Here is a 23,770-nt window from a genome sequence, read left to right as displayed (position 1 = left end):
AAACACTTTGGATCAGAAGTAGCTATTTAATTAAAGAAGTAGCCCCTTCCAACCCTACTATTCTATGATTCTATGAATGGATGGATGTGAAATACCTGTCTACTGGAGAGCATAAGTGTATTTTGTTTTCTGTTGTGTATCCCTGTTCACATGTATATTCAGCACATTACATTCACAGTAACTTAGTCTTTAAATAAAGCAGCTGAAGCCACAACACTCCTTGGAGTTAGGCCATCATTTTGCTACATCACAAATGGGAAACTGAGGCTGATGGAATGACATGCCCAAGGCCTCCCACTGAATCCATCTTTATGATTAAGAGTTGAACCCCTTCCTTCCATTTAATTCCTAGATCTACAGTAGGCCCTGTTCAACTTCAGTGGATTTGCTCTACCCCAACTTGAGCACACAGACAGTCGGCCAAATCTTTGGTGGCGGTGGTTTTTACCAAACCAGAATTTCCCGTATATGTAGGTGAAGAGCTTCATGTTAGAAACAGCCTTGGATTTCCAAGAGTAAAACATCAGTCAAGTTTCCGTCTCGTATGGCCGGACTGCCATAAACAGCTCTAGTATCAACCGGATCCACCATCAAGTATTTCACCCATGGGAATCCACCCCTGGTCTGGTTCAACTGCTCTGGAGAGTCCTTCTAATTTGAAAGGGCTGGTTCTCTCACAATGGCCTTCAAGCTGCATGGAAAGCGCCCAGTTAACAATGCCACCCACACATCAAGCGGGAAGTGTAAAGGCAGTCTGTCACGTAGGTGTCCATCGTTGTGCGATTTGAGTGCCAGGGGAGTCTTCAATGCAAGAAGCATCCATACCCAAGAGCCCTGCGCATGCGATCGCTTCTTTTCACACAGTGCCAGCTCCAAGCTTTTGAGGGCACTTGGGCAAGCCACCTTCAACGGGCCCCTGCCTCAGTGGGTCTACATTCCCACTGCTGCTGTCACCAGCTCCACCCGCTCCTTCTCCTCCATGCTCCCACTTGCCTGCTTGATGGGCAGGGAGCCAGGGAGCAACTCAGCAGTGGCTTCTCTCGCTCCTCCTCCCCCTCCCCACTGCCATTGCCTGGGCCAGAGCGAGAGGCAGGGGAACAAGCAGGTGGCAAGGGGGAAGAGGAGGTACAAGTCCAGGGGGCTCTTGTCAGTGGGGCCCCTTCTGGGGTGTGGGCCTCTGGAAGGTGCCCAAACATGCCTACACTTGATGCCAGCCCTGCCTTCAGATGTTACTGGACTAGATGGGCAGCCAAGCCACAGTAGATCCCCCCCTGCTCTCTAGTAATGTTAGAATCTGCCCTGTACATGCGTTTTTGCGAAGTATTTCAGGACCTTCTTGTAGGAGCTGACTTTAACAAGGTTGCCGTGCTGGCTGGGGAATGATGGGAGATGTAGTCCAGCCCATCTGGAGGGTATCATGTTGGGGAAGGCTGCTTTACATCATTTTAGTAGCCTGATTTTATATTTTAATGTTGTGTTTTTCTCCTCTGATAGTGTTTTAATATATTAAAATCAAAGGGTTAGAAACCAAAAGAATTGTGTGATTTTTACAAATTCAGCCAGCGGAGACATAGAAGGAAGGGGGCAAAAGGCCAGAAAGAAAATATTTTGCCCTCTTACGCTGTTTTCTCTGCCCCCATACATACACACACACACACACACGGCCGCATCTTCTCACTCTCTGTTTAACTCTGCCTCATCTTGCTCTGCCCAACATCGGCTGGTGGCGCTTTTGGCACAACTTCAGATTCCATCATGAGACTTGCACCTCCAGTGACATTGTGCTTCAGACTGACTGAGAGGCAGTGGCCTCTCATTTGGATCTTCTGCCTGTGCTGTTTGGGCTGTGCTCATGCCAGCCAAGATTTCCTCACATTGCTTTTAGCCAACAATCCTACAGGGGCTTTTTAGAGGACAACCACCACCTCCCATATCCTCATGTCCATCCAGAAAGATCATCTTCCAAGGTCCCTTGTCATGTGTCTCCTGCCTTCTGAAGTCAGGTCTATGGCTACCAAAAAGGCCTTTTCAGTGGTGGTGCCCCCATATTGGCAGCCTGACCACATTACTCGCTGTTTAGAGACACCAGGGCAAAGCCCAGCCTGTTTGCCAGAGTTTTTAGTGGTGCTCATGTCCCTTTCACCTGCAAGCTGTCTGTTTGCTTACTGCTGCTTTTCAAATCTGATACTGTTTTCACTGTTCTATTTTGTACACTGCCTTGAGTGTTTTTAAAAAGACAGGACATTCTTTTTCCAGATAAAAATATTCAATCCCAGAGTTCACATGGAAAACCAGGGTTTAGAACGAAAAAGATTTAATTATAAAAGGCCTTTCCTACCTCCCCACAACACACATCCAGTGTAAAGCACTGACCTGGAAGACAGCGCCTCCAAGAACTATCTCACCATAAGAAAAAGCATCCCCAATGAATTGTGCAGCCACATATCTCTCATCTCCACCTGGAGACCTGGAAAAGACCCACTCACTCTTAGGAGGAACTGGCATCAATATTCAGCTTCCTGGACAGTTTCATCACATGTGTGTGCATGAATATAACAACCTCGTGGCACCTTCAAAGACTAATGAATCTATTATACCATATATATCTCCTCTAAACTGCCACAAGGCTCTGTTATTTTTGCTTCAACAGACTAACATGGCCATCCTCCTAGAAAATGTGTTATTCCCCCCACCCCCTTTCCCTTCTTCCATTGTTCTGGTTACATGTAAAACATCAGTCTTTAAAACCAACACCACTCCATTGCAACCCATACTGGTGCCATCCGTTTCTTCCACAGTGCTTTGCATTTCACATTAAGTAACAATCTATTTCTGGGCCTGATGAAAATGCAAGGAAAGTCTCCTGGCTGCTGCACAGGAGTTCAGACTCCACATTTTTCAAGACACACAGTGGTCCCTCATGCCACTTTCCCTGAATATTTATGAACATTAAGATGTCAAGAGGTCTTCAAGAACGGTTCCTAGGAAACCACAGCTGGCTCAGAGATTAGCGCTCTCTTGCCAAGCATCCAAATGCACTCGCAACACAGATAACATCTTGGGGCTTCTTGCGTTTGGTCAGTTGTCCTGATATTGGGAGTCTTGAATGAGTGCTGCATTTGCACACTGGCAACCAATCAAAGGATATTCCGCTCTGTTGGTAGAGACAGTTGTTGCTATGCTGTTTCAGAAACCTTATTAGTCAAAGAACGCTGTTGTCTAGCTAGATCAGATCAAGGTCTGTCTCACCCAAAATTCCTTTTCCAGCAGCAGCCAGCCACATGCCTCTGGGCACTCACATGCAAGGCCTAGAGATGGGACATCCCCTGTTCTTTCTGTCCAGCCTCTCGCATTCAGAGGTATATGCTTTAGCTGGCTAGCATGGCCAATAGCCATTGGCAGGCCTATCCGCCATGAATATGTCGATTTTCTTTTCAAAAAGCTATCCAAATCACATCCTTGAATTAGTCAAACTGTTTTTAAAGCCGTCACTGGCTTGCTGAATTCTAGAAAAGTAAGCACTCTTGTCAGTCTTGAAGCTGCTGCCGGCCGATGTTATCAGGAGACTCCCATGTTCTGTCTTACAAGAAAGAAAACTCTCTCCATTTGGTTACACAGAACCCTTTCTTCCGCCTCACTCAAAAAGCTTGCAGTTTTGTGCAACAATTCAGGTTTGTCCAATGTCACAGACCCTATTTTGCGACATAAAAATGGGTAGCTTTGCTCTTTTGAAGTAATAAGGGCTCTGGGATGAAAATGGACAACTCTACCGCATCATTGTGAAGTGCACCAGATCTCTTTAACTTTTTTTTCTTTTGCTCTTGATTGAAAAAGCCTTGTAATGTCACTTGGAAGCTTTAGAAGGTTAGTTTAAAAATGAGGTTTGCAAATGCTCCTTACTGTTTGTGCATGTATGTGTGTGTGTGTGTGTGCGCACATGCCAAGCCACACATATATTTGGGTTGTATCCAATGATGTCCTTCCACCAGAACAGAGACTGCTGGTGGATCAAATTTCCCCTCCCCACTGCAGCTCCTCATGCACACCCCAAATCTGCTCTAGAGGGTTGGAGGACCCTTTGGAGCAGATATGGGTGCTTGTGGGGGCAGCAAGGCAGAAGAGGGAAAGGGAAATTCCCACTGCACATGCAGAAGTCTACTTGCATATTGGATTTAGCCCAAATTTTCTTCGCACACCAGAATATAAAAATAAAAATGCGACGTACGTACATATTTGAACACTGCAATCCTTCTGTTCTGCCAAGAATTCCATTGCTTTCAGAAAACATGTATGCTAACAGCCAAAAATGATATCCTAACCAGAATCAACATTAGTGCTGAGTGACTGGGTCAGCCTTTTCTTCATTGTCTCCCAACAGAGGCCAACTTTTACCAGCAGTTGCAACAATTTTCTGAGACCCCTAAGATGCACAGCTCTGTGTCATGCATTCTGCACAATTTCTTAAACCTTATTCTAACAGTACTACAGAAAGACTTAAGTATCAACTGCAGTAGTGAGTAAATACTACCATCTTGTGGAAGGCAACAGAAAACAGTTTAATAGAAAAACCACTCATCCCTTTGTAGGCTGAGCAACCCAAGGGTTGTTGTTGTTGTTTTGTTTTTTGCACTGCAATGTTATTAACATTCTTTGGCTGTATATCAATGTGGTAACATAATCCCATCAACTGTTTGCCATGGAAGTCACAGTCAGTTGCATATAAAATCTTTTTATTTTTGTACACATTACAAAAGTAAAGAAAGCACATCAAAAAAAGGTACATTTTATGTGATGCATAGTGAAAACAAAGCTACTGGCTAGGTTTCAGAACTAATCTGATAAGGAACATGCCAGCCATAAAGGGTTGGGGCAGCTTTACCATCATAGGTAACAGTGTAGGAATTCACCCTAAAAATAAAGTTACCCCAAAAGAGTGTTTTCCTTAAATTAAAAAAAAAAAAATCAATACTTGGGCAGCACAAATACCGCTATTCCCTCTGATTTGGTATGGACTCACAGAATAGCACCTGATTTATGCAAGAGGCAGACATACATTAGATCTGAATCACCTCTGCTTAAAAACTCTTCATCGTTGATTGATAGATTTATTCTTCTGTATTATAAAATGAGCATACTGAAAGCACACGTTTTGGCCACGTTAATGCTAAGCATATTACTAACTAAGCAACAGTGAAGTGAATGAACAGAAAAGAGTGCCACATTAAAAAAAAAATTGCAAAGGTGAAAACAAGAGTTAATTTCACGAAAAATAAAGTCAAATGTAAGACAGATTAAGTTTTAGACAGAGATCCCTTCATTTGTGAAACAAAAATCTGGCAGCTGGACTGATTTACTATTTAGCCTGCAAATGAGGCCTGCTTAAGAATCCCCCAGCTGCAAAAGTGCACACCAGCTCTTGTAAACGGAGTCTTCCAAATGAGTTAGCATGCAGATTCCCTGCCAGAACATGTGTCTTGCTGAAGTGCAGCCCAAAATTCAACGAAGGACTCAAGTGCTGGGTCAGTGAGAATAGTTTTACCCGTCGATGATCGTTAGTCTGAACAGATTAATTTATGCTTTCAACAATCGTATGTTTCGTTGTGTGAAGTACACTATGTCCTGAAGGGCACAGTCCTATGCATGTTTAGAGAGAAAAAAGTCCCACAACATTCCCTGGGAGTTGCAGGACTTTTTTCTCTCTAAACATGCATAGGATTGTGCCCTTAGCCAATGTGTTTTATTTGTATCAGTCAGAACATCTTTTGGAAACTTAGTGCCACTCATCTCTGTCCCAAACAGTGATATATCTTAAAACCAAAACGTTACGCTAAATATACATTTTATATTATGTAAACCTAAATATATGCAATGCAAATGTGTCTAAAGGCTATTTATTGGCTGACGTGAATAAGGTATCATCACTAGTACAGACGTGTGTTCTTATAACTCTGATTTTACTACTGTGCAACTGACACACTCCATTAACTCACTGAATTGTCAGCTAGATGTGGGTTTTCTATATTAAAAATTTACCTCTGTACATTCCAAACAGATTTGAGAGGAGGACGGTTTTGTTCATTTATTCAAAGAAATGCTGACTTAACATTTATTTCCTACTGTAGCGGAAATTATTTTGGTCAGTTTTTAGTGAGACTGAAAATGAAAGCAGAAGGAACTGTAAAATTTCCTTATTCTATACCTTTGTTGCAGAGTTTATTACTTACATGCACAATACGGAAATATGGTAAAGACATAATTTTGAGGTGAAGACTGATCTAAAGAGCTAAACAAAAAGCTGAACACCATGAATTCACATGGTTTCCAGAAAATGCAAAGGCCACCCAAACTAATGATGTTGCTGTGATCTGCTTAATTTTAGAGATGCTTGTTTCACCAACTTCTGCTGATGTCTTGTTATTTTGGCTTCATCAATGGCATGACAAATCTCCTGTGAAGCAAATAGAACTGTATTATTAGGCACTAAACCTTGACTATCTTCATCGAAAATCTTATCGAATATTTCTTGGAGAGATAGGACAACTTGGCTCATCTGATAGCGTACAGAAACAAAACTTTATAAAGAACAGGGTCTGAGAGGCAAGGAGACAAGGGACTTTAAGAAAAACTGCCTGGAACAATGTCCTAAGATGCCCTAGTGTGCAGGAAATGACTCTGTCAACTGATAACTGCTGACTGGATGCATTGGCCTTTAGATCCACACCTAATTTTTCTCCCTTTCATTAAGGCTTGCAGAAACTCTACATGCCCAGTTCTCCTGCATTTATTCCTTGGTTTGAAGACCTTTCAGTACTGATGGAAGGTGTTAAGTTTTGTAAGGTCACCAACACCTCCTCAAGAGTAAATAGGGGTCCTTTGTCATGGCCCCTTACGTTTCCATATGGGAGGGTATTTTGGAGCAAACTGCTGCATCCTTTTCTGCAGCTCATGGGACACAGCTGAACCAAAAGATGATGCTAGCTGTGAGACTCCTGCTGATTCTATGCCATTCTAGCTAGCAAGGAAGGGCAGGGAAGGCATCTAGATGATTGTTGAGCCAAACACAAAATAGCAGGGAGAGAGCCTGGTGCAATTTGTATCTCACAAGGAACTGTAGGATGGGGATGGTGTTCGGGCAAGGTGAATCATTCCACCAACACTGAAGAGGAAGACGAAAGGCCAGTGGTTGAAGGCTCACCTAGCTGGGTCCAGCTGCTACTGAAACAGACAATGAAGGCTGTCTCTTTGGCACCATGCTTCCTCGTGCCCTCTGAGCTTCAGTGCATAGGGAACTATGGGGTGGGCTTTCTTGATACAGAAGCTGGAAGCAAGTATTCAGTGCTCTGTGAACAGTCCTCAAGCATGAGATGGGAGAGAAGTCCTGATTTCTTGATTTAAAAACCCTCAAGGGTAGAGGATAGGAAAACCCATCACCCTAACCCGAGCTGGCTCCAAGAAAGTCCTCTTTAAAAACGCAATGGCCATAGGTGTGAGGAAGGGAAAGGGGGCGGGGGGGATTGAGAGTCTCTCTCATTCACCCCTACAAGTGTGGCCCCTTGAAAATCCTACTTCCCTTAACAAAGAAACAGCGGTAGGTGATAGAATAAGAACGCTGCACTCCCAAGAAAATATGGGAGCAACTGATTAATCCTGCTCTTCTGTAGAAGACAATGTTAAGACTGAAAAGGGGTTCCTCCCCTTTCTGATACGTATAACTTTTTTTTATTGCCCCTGCTTTCTACAGAAGTGGGAGTCAACCCTTTCTTCCCTGCTCCGCTCTTGCTGACTAAGAAAGGCAGATTCACCTCAATCTAGGTGTCAAACTGCCATGTCAATGTCCTGAACTGAGACACATTGGACTAGGACAAACATGCCACAGGACATCTGTGGAGATATACCTTCAAACCAACAGCATTTCAGTGCTGAAGACTCATTAATAGCAGAAATTTACATTCAAAATGTTAAGCAACTTCAGATCATCAGGTATCAATTCACATATTATTACCTTTGCCGAAGATGAATCCCTGAGCTGTATTTTCTTTACTGCCCCTTGTCCTGACCCCTCTCTTCTGTGGAATGGTAACAACCCTTGGTCCTGGGAGAAAAACCAGCACAATTTAGAACAGGCTGCAAAAATGTTATGACATGCCACTATTAAAATGACATCATCAAATCACATTTGCTATTGTCTGTTTTTCTTTTATTATGAGCAAAGTTAGAAGTTCTATTTTATGTTTGTGAAATTATACATAAAACCAGAGTATTAGGTTATGAACCATCATCAATAGATCAAAAGTTTTTCTCCTTGTACCCATTTCTACTCCAGATTTCCTTTGTGATGACTCCAACAGACTTCTGGAGCACTTTAAAGACGAGTACATTTATTATGGCATAAGCTTTTGTTGACTAGAGCCCACTGGGGAAAGGAGTACATTTTTCTCAGAAATGTTGAGAGCTGGAGAAATGCAAAATTCCCTCAAGGGCTTTAATTTGGGGGAAGATTACACTAGGCTATATCCAGGCATTCACAAATAATACCAGACCATCCTCGTTAGGAAAACCCCCCCACTAAAATGATTTGAAAGCACAGAAAGAGGCCCTGAGGAGGACACCATCGTGTAAAGGACCTACAAACTACCGTACCTTAGGAATCACAAGCGCACAATAAATGCCTCGTGTAGAAAGGCTCTAGAAACTGAACCTACCAAGTTCCAGATGGTTCTCCACTAGATTTTTTGCAACTTAACTATCATTGTTATAAGAATAAGCATGAATATGTTTCTCTACCTTAACAAAGATTTGCAACATGTTTTCATCCACAGTTGGTGGGCGTGTAAAGTCTTCATATAAATAATCCCAGTCTGTCGTTACATGCCCTAGAATCTCCACCTCCTTGATTAACATTACTCTCCTACACCAAGATAAAAACAACATGTGTATTTTTTCCCTCCAGCAAAAATGGACCAGGGCAAAACATCCCAGAGGAAGAATATCTCTTTCTGCAGAGCATGCACAAAATACAAAGTAATTTTTTAACTTCAGCAGAATATATTTGAAGCTAAACAGCTGGAGCTACAGAATGGCTCAAACGATGGCTGGATTTATGATGCTCTTTTGCTTTGGTGTGTGAAAGGATGGGAAGAATCATATCAACATCGGTAGAAAATTCGAAGAAAACATCTTACCCCAAAGTCAAGCAATGGGGGAGGGGAGTGAAATGCAAGTGTCTGGCTCCTTCAGTGGACTTTCACTGGAAGATGGAGGCATGAGGCCAAGGAGGAACACACCCCACCATTCTAGCTGGGGAGAGACCAGAAGTCAGCAATAGAGCACCTGCTTTGCATGCAGAAAGACCTCTGTTAAGAGTCTGGAGACCTGCAGCCAGTCAGAGTAAGCCATACAGGGCTACATGGATCCTATATGGGCAGAACACGACATTCTCTTTGTTACTGGGCCTAGGTACAGCCCAATCTGGCTCTCAAGTGGAGATCAGCAACTGGAGGCTCCAGGACCAAATCCTGTCCTTGAATATGATCAGCTGGCCTCTAGGTGGCGGAGCGCTAGGGGCAGGCCATGCCAGGTAAGGGAAACAAGGGAGAGATGTGTAGTATCTGTCCCCTGCTCCAGGCCTGTCCAGAGCCAAAGGATGGCTGGGGGAGGCGTGACCCCATCTTCTGGCCTTCGTTTGCTGCTCTGCAATGCCAGGTCTGTTACCCAGAAAACCTCCCTCATCCATGACATGATCCTGGATGAGGGTGCAGACCTGGCATGTATTACGGAGACCTGGCTGGCCGAGGCTGCTGCTCCAACCCTTGCAGCCATGTGTCCAGCCGGATTTTCGTATGCACAGCAGCCGCGGGCTGGGGATCGGGGAGGGGGAGTGGCTGTTATCTACCGAGAGTCCTTGGTCTTCACCAGACCCCCTCTCCGGGAGACCAAGGTTGCTGAGTGCATGTACTGGAGGTTGGGCCTGAAGGGTAGTCTGGGGATTCTGGTTGTGTACCGCCCACCCCGCTGCATGACTGACTTCCTGGCCGAGGTGCTTGAGGTGGTCTCTGATGTGCGTGTGCAGTCCCCTAGCTTATTGGTGTTGGGGGCCTTCAACATACATTCAGAGGCTGTCCTCACAGGAGCACCTCGGGACTTCATGGAGACCATGGCTTCCTGGGAGCTGCACCATATTCTAACTGGGCCCACCCATGTAGCCGGTCATGCACTAGACCTTGTGTTTGTTTCTGGAGAAGCGGGGAGTGATCTGGAAGTTGGGGGTATATCCACCACTCCCTTGTCATGGTCAGATCACTATCTGGTGACGCTAGACTTCTCGGTTCCACAACCCCTCCGCAGTGGTAGAGGATCCATTAAAATGGTCCGCCCCAGGTGTCTTATGGATCCAAATGGAATCCTGAACGCACTTGGAGATTCTCTGGGGCACGCCAACAGCCACTTGGTCAAGACCCTGGTGGGGGGCTGGAATGCCACAATCACTGGGGCATTAGATCGGGTGGCTCCGAAACGCCCTCTCCCCCTGAACAGGGCTCGGACTGCACCATGGTTCAATACGCAGTTATGGGCTCTGAAACAGGAGGTGAGACGGCTAGAGCACCGGTGGCAGAAGTCTCGCTCCAAAGACGATCAGACACGGGCTAGAGCTGTATCTTCAGCCTATCACGTGGCGGTGAAGGCAGCAAAAAAGGAATATTATGCTGCCTCTATCGCATCTGCAGAGTGCTGTCCCAGGAGGCTGTTCCAAGTGGTCTGGAACCTGGTCGGTCCCGTGGCTCTGGAACCACTGGAGCATTCTAAGGCCTCCTGTGAGGCCTTGGCAAGGCACTTTGCAGATAAAATTGATCGGATTAGAAGTGTTACTCAGCACGCTGTGGATACAGTTAGTGAGCAAGAGGCGGCCTGTGGCAAACCGGTTTTGTGGGATCGGTTCCAGCTTCTTCCTCCTGATGAAGTGGACAAGGTGCTTTCATCTGTAAGGCCGACCACCTGCTTACTTGATCCTTGCCCATCTTGGCTCATTATGGGCTGCAGAGAGAGACTGGGTGAGGGGATCAGGGCAGTGGTGAATGCCTCCCTTGAGGAGGGAGTGATGCCATCAGCCCTCAAGGAGGCAGTGATAAGACCGCTCTTAAAGAAGCCCTCCTTGGATCCCCAAGTTCTGAACAACTTTCGCCCAGTCTCAAATCTGCCATTTTTGGGCAAGGTGATTGAGCGGGTGGTGGCGATGCAGTTGAAGGCACACTTGGAAGAAACCGATTATCTAGACCCATTTCAGTCGGGCTTCAGGCTTGGGCATGGGACAGAAACGGCCTTGGTCGCCTTGGTGGATGATATGAGGAGGGCTCTGGATAGGGATGAATGCTCCTTCCTTGTTCTCCTCGACCTCTCAGCGGCTTTTGATACTGTTGACCACGGTATCCTCCTGGACCGCCTGGAGGGGTTGGGCATTGGAGACACCGTATTGCGGTGGTTCCGGTCCTTCCTCTCCAGCAGGTACCAGAGGGTAGCACTGGGAGAGGAGGTTTCGGACCCATGGCCACTCACTTGTGGGGTGCCACAGGGTTCCATCCTCTCCCTGATGCTATTTAACATCTATGTGAAGCCGCTGGGGGCTAGCATCAGGAGGTTTGGCGTGCGATGTCATCAATATGCGGATGACACGCAGCTCTGCCTCTCATTCAAATCTTCACCAAGGTTGGCCGTAGAATCCCTGTCCAAACGTGTGGAGACGGTGAGTGGCTGGATGGGGAGGAATAAGCTGAAGCTGAACCCTGACAAGAGCAAGGTACTTTTGGTGGGAGACAAGAGGTTGGGGAATGTTGACCTAGTGTTGAATGGGGTACGGCTACCCTTGAAAGACCAGGTCCACAGCCTGGGGGTCATTTTGGACTCCCAGCTGTCCATGGAGGTTCAAGTGTCAGCTGTGAGCCGGACAGCGCTGTATCAACTCCATCTGATACGGCGGCTGCGCCCCTTCCTTCCCGACCATCTGCTCCCATCAGTAGTACATGCCCTGGTCTCCTCTCGTTTAGACTACTGTAATGCGCTCTACGTGGGGTTACCCTTGAAGACGGTTCGGAAGCTGCAGCTGGTACAGACCGCGGCGGCTCGCCTGATTAAAGGCAGCCGCCGGCGATATCACATCAGTGCTGAAGGAGTTGTTTTCCGGGCCAAATTCAAGGTGTTGGTTTTGACCTTTAAAACCCTATATGGTTCCAGCCCAGCCACTCTGTGGAACTCCCTCCCTAGGGAACTCCGCCATGCCCCCTCTTTAATGAGCTTCTGCCGTGCATTAAAAACATGGTTGTTCAGGCAGGCATTTGGGGTGGGCTAGGGTATTTTAGAAAACGTTTTTATTGTAGAATTTTATTGTTTTAAACTGTTTTATTATATGCTGTACATCACCCAGAGTGGCTGGGTGAACAGCCAGATGGGCAATTAATAAATTTAATAAATAAATAAATAGATGCCAAGCCACAGGCAAGAGAATGGTATATTTTTATTTTTTAAATTTTATTATTACATTTATATCCCACCCTTTTTTCCTCTTGCAAAGAACCCAAGGCAGCTTCCATGGTTCTCCTCTCCATTTTATCTCCCAGCAACCCTGTGAGGTAGGTTAGGCTGAGAGTCAGTGACTGGCCCAAAATTACCCAGGGAGCTTCATGGCTGAGTGGGGACTAGAACCTGGATCTCCCAAGTCCCAGGCCAACACTTTAACCACTACACCACACTGGCACAGAGGGAGTGGTTGTTGAGGCAAGTCCAGTTTTAAGAAAAAGGGGACCTGGCTTATTACTCTCCATCCCCTCACCAGGTAAACCAAATTCTTGGGAATTCCACCACTGAAATGTGCTCCCCTCTCTTCATTTTTAACATAATTCTTAAGCAAAAACTAAAGTTTCCACAGAGGTCTGCAATATACTCCTGGTTCAAAAGCGACTCTTTGCAGAGTGGTAGTGTTTGCCATTTGATTAGATGCAACCAAAAGAAGAGGAATCCCTTAGGACTGGTTCAGTTGTTATTAAACTCTCCCTAACACACACACTGCTTGGGTGTTCCGTTGATTTTACTAACAAAACAATACCTGTTGGTTACTACAATGTGCGCCTTTCTGCCTTCTGGAACAGCACAGTGGTACTGGAAACTCTCTCCTGCCAGCTTCTTGATATGAGAGTTCTAGAATAAGACAAGAAAAGCCAAAGTTCTAGATCAAAGTGACACATTTCTAGTCTTGTATGAGATGCCAGTTACAAGCTCCAGACTGAATCCTAGAGGAGGGAGCCCTATCAGAAGCCATTGCCAGTGGATTATGCCCACTCTTGTGTTACAAAAAGCAAATTTCATGTTTGGAAGCTGGTCAGTTTTGCGCAGTGGTTTGGAGTTCCAAACTGAAACCCATGTTGATATTAACTTTAAAGAACTTGCAACCTGCACCATGACCCAGTTGCCAAATTGCAGTCACTCTTCTTTGAGCAGGCCATATGGTGTATGTAAGATGTGAGTGCATTAAATCTGCACACAATATCCATGATTACAAAAGGCAAACCGGTAAGAAAAATGCATCAAACTGTCGCATTAAATGTGCCTCGGACAGGTACTGCTTCTTAAGAGAGGACCGCTGGGCAAATGGCCACCAACTCCAAGCAGAACTAGGCATGTGGTCACTAGATGAAGAACAATGTGGTCCCTTTTGTTTTGCTTCACCTTTTGTTTTCCTCAAGTTAGACTTTTATTTTCACAAGTCTGAAGTACTTCTCCCAGATTGTATATATACAAAACCTTTGAAAGTGAAACAACAAATCAAGTCCAAATATAAGTTGTGCAACAACAACATTTGCTAGATTAGAACCAGACCAGCAATGTAATAAACATGGCCTTATTTTGAGGACATTTTATATGAACTAGTCTTATACTTTATTAATATTATAAAATCATAAAAGACCAATATACATGATAATTAAACAGAGAAATATTAAGCACACAGTAATAACGACCTTGAATGAATCTAAAAGCAAATTTTGCACATGGACGTCACTTTCCAGGTAGAGAAAAAAATCGATGCATCCTATTTATATGTGTGATATGGCAAAACATGCATGCACATGCATCTGCAATCCGAGATTCTTGCTACTCATACAGACAGCAAACACAGACTTTGGTACACTTATCCTATGTGGTGACCTCCCATGTGGGGTCCGAGCAATGTCCTACACAGATATTTCAAATTAAAAATGCATCTTATGAAACCAGGCCTTCTGAGTTGCATTAAAAAAAACCCTTGTCTTCCCTGACTCAGCTCCAAAAGGCTGTCTCCGATCCACAGAAGAGACACCTCCCCACTTCATCGATTTGTCAACCCAGTTGAGGGTTGTAAATGACTTTAGAAGTAAGCCGATATCACTTTCGTTTATGACAAGCATTGAGTAATTTACGCAACATGGAAGTTTTAGGAAGGCCAGAAGCGGATATTGATCCCCTCAGGGCTGAGACAAGAAAGAGGTACCCACAAGCAGGGGGGAAAAGAAGTGTGCTGCTGCTGGATTGCAGGAGAAGGGCACAGCCCAACCTAGGACCTTCCCTCTGAAGCAACAACTTTTTTTCCTTGGGGGGAAAATACCCATTTTAAAAAAGGTTCTCACGAGTTAAGGCCAGCACCCTTTAAGGAAATTAACAAGTGTGCATGGCATTATATTTACATTGGGCTTTTTTTTACTATTTATTACAAAATACATTTGAGAAAATAAATTACTCAACATATTGGAGTTAAGTTAATATTAAGTTAATATTAAGTTAACTGCACAATTACGAATGGGATTTATTTATTTATACAGTCTTGAAAACATTTCTCAAGAGAGATAAACTCTCTAGTCAGTTGCCAAGTGAGAGCAACCCAGAAGTAAAAGAACAGGCGGAACTGACTTCTTTTCTTAAGGAGTTGTGTGAGATTTTCTGTATTTGCTGCCAAAACATTACCATAATATTAACAAAACCTTGAACCTGCTGTATCTACTATCCAAAGAGAGACTGCATATCCATGTCTTGGCATTAATATTACAAAAATATTTTTCACAACATTTCAAAACAATAAATATATATTTTTCCCAAACTTACGTTTTCACCTTTAAATCAGTATAGTATGACACTATATTGAAGGAAAACATATACATTCTGTAACATAAGATAAATAACAAAAAACAAACTAAAGCAATTTCCTTTGAGCATCAAGGCACTGATTTTACTTTTAAAGAATAAATCTACCCATCTGGGTATAATTTTTTAAATGGCATTTCTCTACAAAAGATCCTTTTGGGTGTTAACATACCCTGAAAGAAAGTGCTGTATTAATCACAATTTTATAAATGCATATCCAAGAGCACTGCATGTTAACAAGCTGCTGAGGTCTGATACAAGTTTGATGACAGAGTTCTATTATATACAGATTGTTGGCTTGGGGTTTCCCACTACCATCAGAATACACGTCCATGTTGCAATTACGGGAAAAAGCTAGAGCTGGTTCGTGACACTTTCTCTCTGACCCTTGCTCCTGTCTTCCTATCCACTCTCCACATGCACCATGACTCTGCCCGTCTTCCACCCAGCTTTCTATACTTAAAGTTTCGAGGCAGACGCTTGGAAGAGGAAGGTGTGGGACAATGGCAGCCACAAATCAGACCAATGAGACCACCAGATTCCCTCTCACTTGTGCGGAGGGGAGTGAAGTAGGGAGAAAACACTGTCTCACACTCAAAGCCTACCACTGATGCCCAGCGTATGAACTAGTATGAATCGGGAAGGATGAAGTAATAGCCCACATGCATGAATTTGTAGTATCTCTCTCAATATAATAAAACGATTTTAACTGATATATTCCACATCAGTGATACCTTCAACTAGTGAACAGCTGATCTACACTGCCATCAATATCTTTGGTCTTAATTATACAGAATATCTAGGAAGAACGGGCACATTAAATAAAAACACTTGTCCACTTGCCTAGTGTCCCAGCCTCCCCCACCCCAACCCCATTCTCCATCCTCCCCTCCTCCATCCCACTAGTTTTCCTAGTGTGTTGCTAACCTCAGTTATAATAAATTATTTCCCCTCATTTGAAATGGCGAGTTTAAAACTTAGTACCAGTGATACCTAAAGGCTCTGCGGGAAGACACTGAATGTAATGGATTCCTATGGAATTATGACCTTAGTTTTAAGATAAATCCAGACAGATTAAGACAAACAAATTTAATCAGGAAAATAGAATGGGAACAGTAGACTCCATTATTCCAGTTGCTGCTGCGTACGCATGGTGGGAGAGAGGAAGAAAGAAGAAACACATTAGAAATGGATCACATGCTGTAGGTAATAGAGAGGAAGATAGTAGAGAGGAAGGTAAAGAACACAACTATCAGTTTTTACAGTACCTATTTGACTGGAATTTCATTTTTGGTTTACAGCAGCATACCAATAAACTATTCAAGAGAAGTGGATTCTGATAATACTTAGTATGCTTCTGCTTTATTGTTCTCAATGTATTTGCCATCTCCCAAAATATTATCAAATAGATATGTTTCTTGCCAATGTGGAAATCAAGTTGCGGGGGCGGTTTAGAAAGACATTTGTTTGTTTGTTTGTTCTATTTATTTATTTATTTATTTATTTATTTATTTATTTATTTATTTATTTAAAACATTCGTGTCCCGCCCAAATATTGCACTGTAATTAACAAATAATACCAATGAAAAGTATAGCAAAAATGACAGGTACATGAATACAATGGAACACTTGCACCTTTCTGAACACCCCCTCCCCAGCCTCTACCTCCGAGCCAGGAGTGGCACATGTGGGGTTCCCCCACGGATTTCACAACCAGACTGAGAAAGAGAGACTTTCCCCCACAGTCATCCAATGGACTTGGTGGCTGAGTAGGGATTTGAACCCAAGTCTCTCATCCATTTACTCTGCCATATTGAGCCATAAAAAGAAACCGCCGTGGGTGACTCAACACCTCCCAACAAACCAACAGCTTGGCTGCATTACAGGAACGCATCTCACCTCCCCTGCAGCCAGCCTTGCATGTTTTCCCCTCCCCTTCCTCCTCCACAGTAGCCACGAGGAGCTGCCGCTTCTGTTTTAGACTAACCTCAGCTTAGCGTTACGTCCTAACCCTAGACTGTGATTCATCTTAACTATGATTTATGGAAACAAGCCAGCTTCATATCCCCTGTTTAACACTGCCTGGTTTCAAGCAATCCATAGTTAAGATTAACCATAATTTATCAGGTTTGCATGACACAGCCAGCCACAGGTAACAATATCTGAATCAAAAACTTCCTTGTGGCCACGCCGGAGAGGAGAGGGGAGGGAGTGTGAAAGCCCAGTGCTCACACAGGCTTGCTCCTGTCACAATAAACCATGGCTCATCATGACTTCTGAATGCAGCCAGTGTGAACAATGAAACAATGACAGGACTGTAGTTTGCAGAGAATTCTCTCTCAGGCACTTAGATATGTCAGGATCAGGTATATAAGCACAGTGGTGCAGATAGCAAGTGGAGTCCAAATATTAAACTACGCAAGACAAAAACAAACTCTCCTCACCCAGGGCTCCATGGTACTCCAGCCCAGATACAGCCAAATTCTGAATGGTGGGGCGGGGCGGGGGGGGGGGTCTATTCTCAAGACCAGCCTTCCCCAACCTGACGCCCTCCAGATGTTTTGGTGTACAACTCCCTGATGGTGTAAGAAACACAGCCACTGTCTTTGAAAGCTCGCTCAGCCTATTTATGGAATTTGGGTTTTGTAAGATTGCCCCTGATGAAGGCGCTCGTGGTTCTGATACACAGAACCAAAGGGCTCAATACCGGGTTCAACAGAAAACGTTTTTAATTGACACTGTTGAGCTTTCTGTCCTGCTTTGGTGCGTCTCTTCTTGGTTTTGGTTGGGACATGATATATAAAACACAGAGAGGTGCAACATTTCATTGTGGTGTACTTCTCACAACTTTTGAAAACAAACATTCTTTTCAACTGCAGGTGAAACCTCTGCCACTCAACATCTGGTTTTGCCACAGTGAGCTAGCCGATGCCTCTGGCAAAATATGAAAACTTTCAATACATTTATTGTTGTTGTTCTTGTTGCTGTTTACACTGAAAGCCTGTCTATCAAAGCATACCTCGAATAAGTCATAGCCCTCGGCTTCACCTCTGTCATAGGGCCGAATAATGCCATCTTCACGAATGAGACGGGGAGGGCGGAGAGTTGACACTTCTTCAGTCGATTCTGCCACCCTGTCAAAGAACGTTGCAAGCATTACAGACGTCCATTTTCCCTGCCCTACGTTCATTTTCATTTTTATCATGTAAGTAGGTGGTAAATCTGGTGTCCTAACAAGAACACAATTCAAAGTGCTGGTTATGACCTACAAAACCCTACAGGACTTAGGTCCCGGTTTCCTGAAGCACCATATTCTCCCATATGAGCCTGCCTGGGTATTCAGATCTACGGGAGAGGCCCTTCTTTCTGTCCTACCAACATCCGAATCAGGTCTGGCAGAACTCGGGAGGGGGGGGGGGGCTTCTCAGTGGATGCTCCCAGACTCTGGAACTCCTTGCTAACAGAGGCCCATCTAGGCCCATCTTTAATGACCTTCCTTCAAGCAAGCAAAGACATGTTCATTCAGACAAGCCTTTGGCCATATTAGCTGACTAGTTATGGCCATCATAGGTTTGCTGAAATTGTTTTAACAGGTTGTTTTGATAAGTGTTATTGATTTTATTAATGTTTTACCTGACTTGTTTTTACATTTTTAATAGTCATCTTGTGTTTTGCTTTGTATTTCATTGCTCCTAGCTGCCTTGAGTACTGTTGGGCATAAAGGTGGGATACAAATCCAACAAATAAATAAAATGCAAAAACTCCCTCTATTCAGGATACACTGCATATTAATTTAATTATCCAGTTACTACAAAACAGAGAAGTGAGGGATTTGGGGTCTCTATACATTTCTATGTGCACCATATTCTGGTGGTCATTCCCAGACTCCATCTTAGCGAGGTGTGCAAGAATATGGTTCTGATTTTACGGAGAAGCCCTGCCTTAAACCCAAAAGCTGAGCCTTCCTGCTGACCCCTGTTCCTCAGTGGATGGTCAGGGTGGCGTCATTGGAGCCCAGAGGCTCCTGGAGAGAGGCTGGCCAGGATTAAGAGTGCAGTACAGAAGGAGAGGCCGAGAAGGATCATTCGACAGACAGAGAATGATCCAGAGGGTGAAAGAAGGTACTGCCATGGGACACAAGCCTCTCTTCTCCGAGTTATTCTGTAGCCATCAACAAACTGGGCCCTCTATAATTTCAGCATCCATGGAGCAACTGCTGGCAGGAGGTGACAAGCTGCCATATGTGCACAGGCCAGCTCACACAAGCAGAAGACATCACACAATCAGACACGCGTGCGTACTGCTGTCTGTGCGCACCACCTGCACCCCATATCGCCTCATCTGTGCAGGCCAGGCACAACCCTGCCCTGGAGGTCATCTCATTACACTTCCGAAAAGACAGGGCACACGACAGCAAGCCCAGCCGCTTTTACCTCTGGATCCCCTGGAAGGTGCTGCTTGCCATGTCTACGATGCCGCCGGTGGGACGGGCCACCACACCCACCAGCCCTTTCCCGATCCCTTTGAAGAAGCCAGCCGGCCCTTCCTTTTTGGCACCTGCCAGTATAAAAATTAAAACAAAACAGAATTGCTGTTTCTGGCCAAAGGCCAAGTTTCCAGAATCAAAGTATTCATTTCAGGAAGTTAAATCCTTTGCACGAGGATTTGGTTTTCCACTTAAAACATCACTGTCCTTGACAACAATATCAAAGTTACCAGAGTTGTCTCTTAATTCTAATTTGTTATTAATAAGATTACATTCTCAACACATCCATAGCTCACTACATTTAACAAATGCTGAACAATTATAATTACTGAATTCCAGATGCAGACTGCTAATCCTTCTATCATGCGTCATGGACATTGAGATGGAACATTAGGGAACACAGAGACGTCAGGCGAGGCTAAAGCTAAACACGCTTGCCAGAACTCACTAAAGTCTCACTAAACTTTGAGGGCACTGTCCTCTGTTCCCATCATAGGGCTTTTACTAGATGCCCAAATCCTCACCTGTCTTCCATCTCACCTATTCATTTCTCACTTGTAAGAAAGGGAATGGATCTCTGCTACCAACAGGAGGAGGAAGAAACATCACCTTTTGCTACTTTCTTCAGAGCTCCCAGCCAACAAAACATAAACATCAGAAGTAGCTAAACTTGATACTCCTCAGTGGTGTGAAAGTGCATCCCCAGTGAGTTCTTTCTGACTGGTCTGACTGGTGGGGTTTGAGGAGAATATGAGAAGGCATTTCTCTCTGACCTTGAGCAAAGATTTTTAAAAGTTTATTTTTTGCATTCCCATTTTATCTCTAATGCCAATTCCAGTTTGTGGCATTCTTCCAACATCTAAATTGAAACAATGTTTAATTTTTAAAAATCCAATAGATAACTGTGAAAATACTTGTCAGTACAGAAAAACAAAGCAAGCTGGATGCTCAGCCAACTGATCATGATGTAAATGCAACCATATGTTAAACTGGTAGTGCTTGTTATCCAATTATCAAAAAATATTACCCAACTTACTGCGTTAGAACTGTGTCGTGCTTCATTAATTTTTTTTAATAAAGTGGCATTTTAGTTTTTTCTTAGAAATTCTGAAGAGTATCAACAGTCTCAGCATCCACAGTTAGGTCACTAGAATAATCCTGCTAGCTTACCTTCAACAGGTTTTGTGATTATCCCAGTCACTCCACCAACAACCCCCTTAAAGAAAACAGAAGGAGGGAAATGGAACAGCAAGTCAGAATGGAAAAGGTTCACATTCATTTATCCATAGTCCTCTGCTATTCTATTTTCACATTTTGGACCTTAAGTGAAGTGTTTAAAATATTCTCTCAGGGCAAGTTTATCAACTCATCCAGCTTGGGAACTTTGTAAGAAACGGGTGTGCAAAGGGACAGGGGAACACACGCACACAACATCCAACATATATAAAGTAGTGTTATATCTTTTTGATTGTAATCTACTACTCATAAAGAAAACAATAAATATTGAAACAATATATTCAATGATCAACTGATGTGCAGGCTAGATATACGTTATAGGAATTGACTTTTCAATTAACACAATTCATTAACGTATGAACTCAAAACCACAGAAGGGCTCAGAAGGCCATTTCCTCAAAAAAGTCATTTCCCTGACTTTGCTGCAAGAAGGGTGGCCAATGGATAGCTCATTCCAGACTAGTCCAGGCACTACAGAGGAGCATGCACCAAACCAAGGAACTTAAGAGAGCCCTACCTGGCCAATGATTATCAATTTATTTATCAATTTGTGACTCCAAAGCAGAAGAGCATACCATGCCAGACCATTTGAGCTCTATAGTCTACGGAAGCTTTGTTGCACAATTGTTGAGCTCAGTAAGAGGGACTCCAGACAGCTGCCTGGGGATTTCAACCCTGGTTCATGTCTGTATGTCATTTTGAAAACGCTGATAAATGGAAGAGGCTTCTTTATACATTTACAAAATCTTGACCCTGTTGCTGCTGGGTCCAAGACACTCATGCCATCAACAAACATTTGCACACAGGTAAGGAGGAGGTCTGGACTGGTTTTTAAGAGCATTCATGTCCACCCTGTCTGGCTCCTTGGTGAAAAATAATCCAAAGCTTTGCATTCTCCACTGTGAAGCAAGATCGACAGGATGTCCCTGGGCAATAAAGCAGTGTATTTATCCCACTCAAAGAAGTAGAACGGGAATCTCGCAGTGCCTACAGTACCTTACACCTCCTCTGAAGGTCTTGCACATTATTATGAGGGAGAGAAAGCTCCTGCTGCTCTCTTTCCATCTCTTCCCTGCAACGTCCTGTTAAATATAGTATGTACATGCCATGTTATCATCCTGCATGATGCCCAGCTGTTACCTCATACCACTGGCTGTTGGTGGCAGAGCACGTTATGGCATCATGGAACATACCATCTTCTGCAGGATGTCAACAAGGAACCAGGAGAAAAACACATGGAATGGCAATAGTTCTGTCTCTCTTGTAATTTCTACTGAGACCAATACTGCTTTTTTGTTTGTTTACACAGACACACACGTCACACATTTTGTCCCTAAAAATGTCCACAAGCGACCTGGCACAGTGCACTTGAGAGAGCTCAAAACAAAATGTCACCACATAAAAGTAATAGTTTGATTTCTGCTGTTATAGCGAGTTGCCTAAATGTTTTCTCACTAACTAGCATGGGGGGAAAAAACCAGGAAAACCCATGAAATTCATTGGCATCATAGAATAAGGTTAATTTAATATGGTTGGAAAAAAATGTTCTTTAGATTATTCAATTTTTTGTCCAAGAATTATCTAAGCAACATACCCGTAGAAAGCCTTTCCCTCCTTTGGCAAGACTCTCCCCAAAATCCTTAGGCTGACGTCCCATCTCCTCCCTTCTCTTCTGCTGGTACTCTTTATCCATAGTGATCGCAGCCAAACCTTTTCCAACAGAACCAGTGATCCGAGAGACCACGCCTGCTGCTCCACCTGTCAGCCAAGCAGACAAAAGTTATGAGGTCCCATCACTGTCTCAGGGAGAGTCAAACACAGTATCAGGCACGCAGAAGAAGGCAAGCAAACTGTACGTTGAGGCACTCCGATTTAAACCAGCTGAACCTTCAGATGAAAGACAGAGTGATTCAGCAAAGATTCTAGATCCTCAGCTCTTGCATTAATGTTCATGTTACTTGTGTACAATACACAGGAAGTTGTGAAGTGCTTAACATACCCACTGTGTGGCCAAGCAGACTTTTCACACCAATTACAAAACCTTCAGCAAACTCTTCAGGTCCTTGAACAGCTCCCTAGAGAGAAAGTATAAATTATTTTTTTGAAGGGGGGGCGGTTAAGCCCACATGGTCACATACATCACCACCCTTCCATTAACCTGTAGCTTTATGCTCTAGAGAGTTCTTGTAAAAATTCCTGAATTTTCGAAAGAAGTTGTTTACCACTAAACAGCCATTACTTATATGGCTACATGCCCCTTAGCTGAAATGCATGTGGAGAAACTAGATGAACAAACATGGATGCAGACAGATTCTGTGAGCATGATTCCTGCCCTGGCCCAGTTCTATCAGCACAACCCTTTCAGAAAATTGGCTGTTGCACTGAGCAGTTCGCTGGAAGGGAGAACAGGGAATTAGGTTTCATTTCATCACCACAATTCAAGTTAGGTCCAGTGTGCATGTAGTGCTTTTTCCTAAAATATAGGTCTATTTATAAAGGTTAGAGCGATCACCCATTTCCAATCATCCCTTAACATGATGGAATGTTTAATTTAGAGATGGGCCTTAGGAAAGGAATCATAACTGTATCTCCTTTAATTAAACACAAAAGTTTTGAAAGAACTCATTAATTTAAGAATCCTTTTTTATTTATCAATATGCATGTTTTCGACACTTTAAGCAAAAAGTTCTTTGAACCAATATCTCGTGACCAGTGACACAATGACATCATACAAGGGATGGGGGAGACGTTTGTTGGCTTTGCATTTTAACACCAACTTTAATGTGAAATTCACACTTCCCAAACCTGCATACAGACTGAAATGCAGATATTTGGTGATATTCACACTTTTGAGAATTTTGCAAGAATGTTGTCCACAAAAACAATGTG

General features: G+C 43.7%; 1 protein-coding gene across 1 annotated transcript in view; it reads right to left on the bottom strand.

The window, feature by feature from the left end:
* Nucleotides 1-4,710: 4,710 nt before the first annotated feature.
* The window catches only part of VPS13C (vacuolar protein sorting 13 homolog C), a 133,203-nt gene continuing 114,143 nt past the window's right edge, over nucleotides 4,711-23,770 (bottom strand). The window contains exons 75-84 of the mRNA XM_084816676.1: nucleotides 22,881-22,956; nucleotides 22,476-22,639; nucleotides 20,816-20,861; nucleotides 19,593-19,716; nucleotides 18,179-18,293; nucleotides 13,094-13,185; nucleotides 8,785-8,908; nucleotides 8,003-8,092; nucleotides 5,722-6,448; nucleotides 4,711-5,634 (exon numbers count right to left, since the gene is read on the bottom strand). Of these exons, the coding sequence (XP_084672802.1) occupies nucleotides 6,347-6,448; nucleotides 8,003-8,092; nucleotides 8,785-8,908; nucleotides 13,094-13,185; nucleotides 18,179-18,293; nucleotides 19,593-19,716; nucleotides 20,816-20,861; nucleotides 22,476-22,639; nucleotides 22,881-22,956 (933 nt within the window). The 3' untranslated portion in view covers nucleotides 4,711-5,634; nucleotides 5,722-6,346. The remainder of the gene's footprint in view (nucleotides 5,635-5,721; nucleotides 6,449-8,002; nucleotides 8,093-8,784; nucleotides 8,909-13,093; nucleotides 13,186-18,178; nucleotides 18,294-19,592; nucleotides 19,717-20,815; nucleotides 20,862-22,475; nucleotides 22,640-22,880; nucleotides 22,957-23,770) is intronic.

This window comes from Heloderma suspectum, chromosome 11, assembly GCF_057233095.1.
Source record: "Heloderma suspectum isolate Gila_16-S chromosome 11, 16-S_ref, whole genome shotgun sequence".
Classification (NCBI taxonomy): Eukaryota; Metazoa; Chordata; class Lepidosauria; order Squamata; family Helodermatidae; genus Heloderma; species Heloderma suspectum.
Note: the sequence above shows the minus strand (reverse complement) of the source record. Positions and strands in the feature narration are given on the sequence as shown.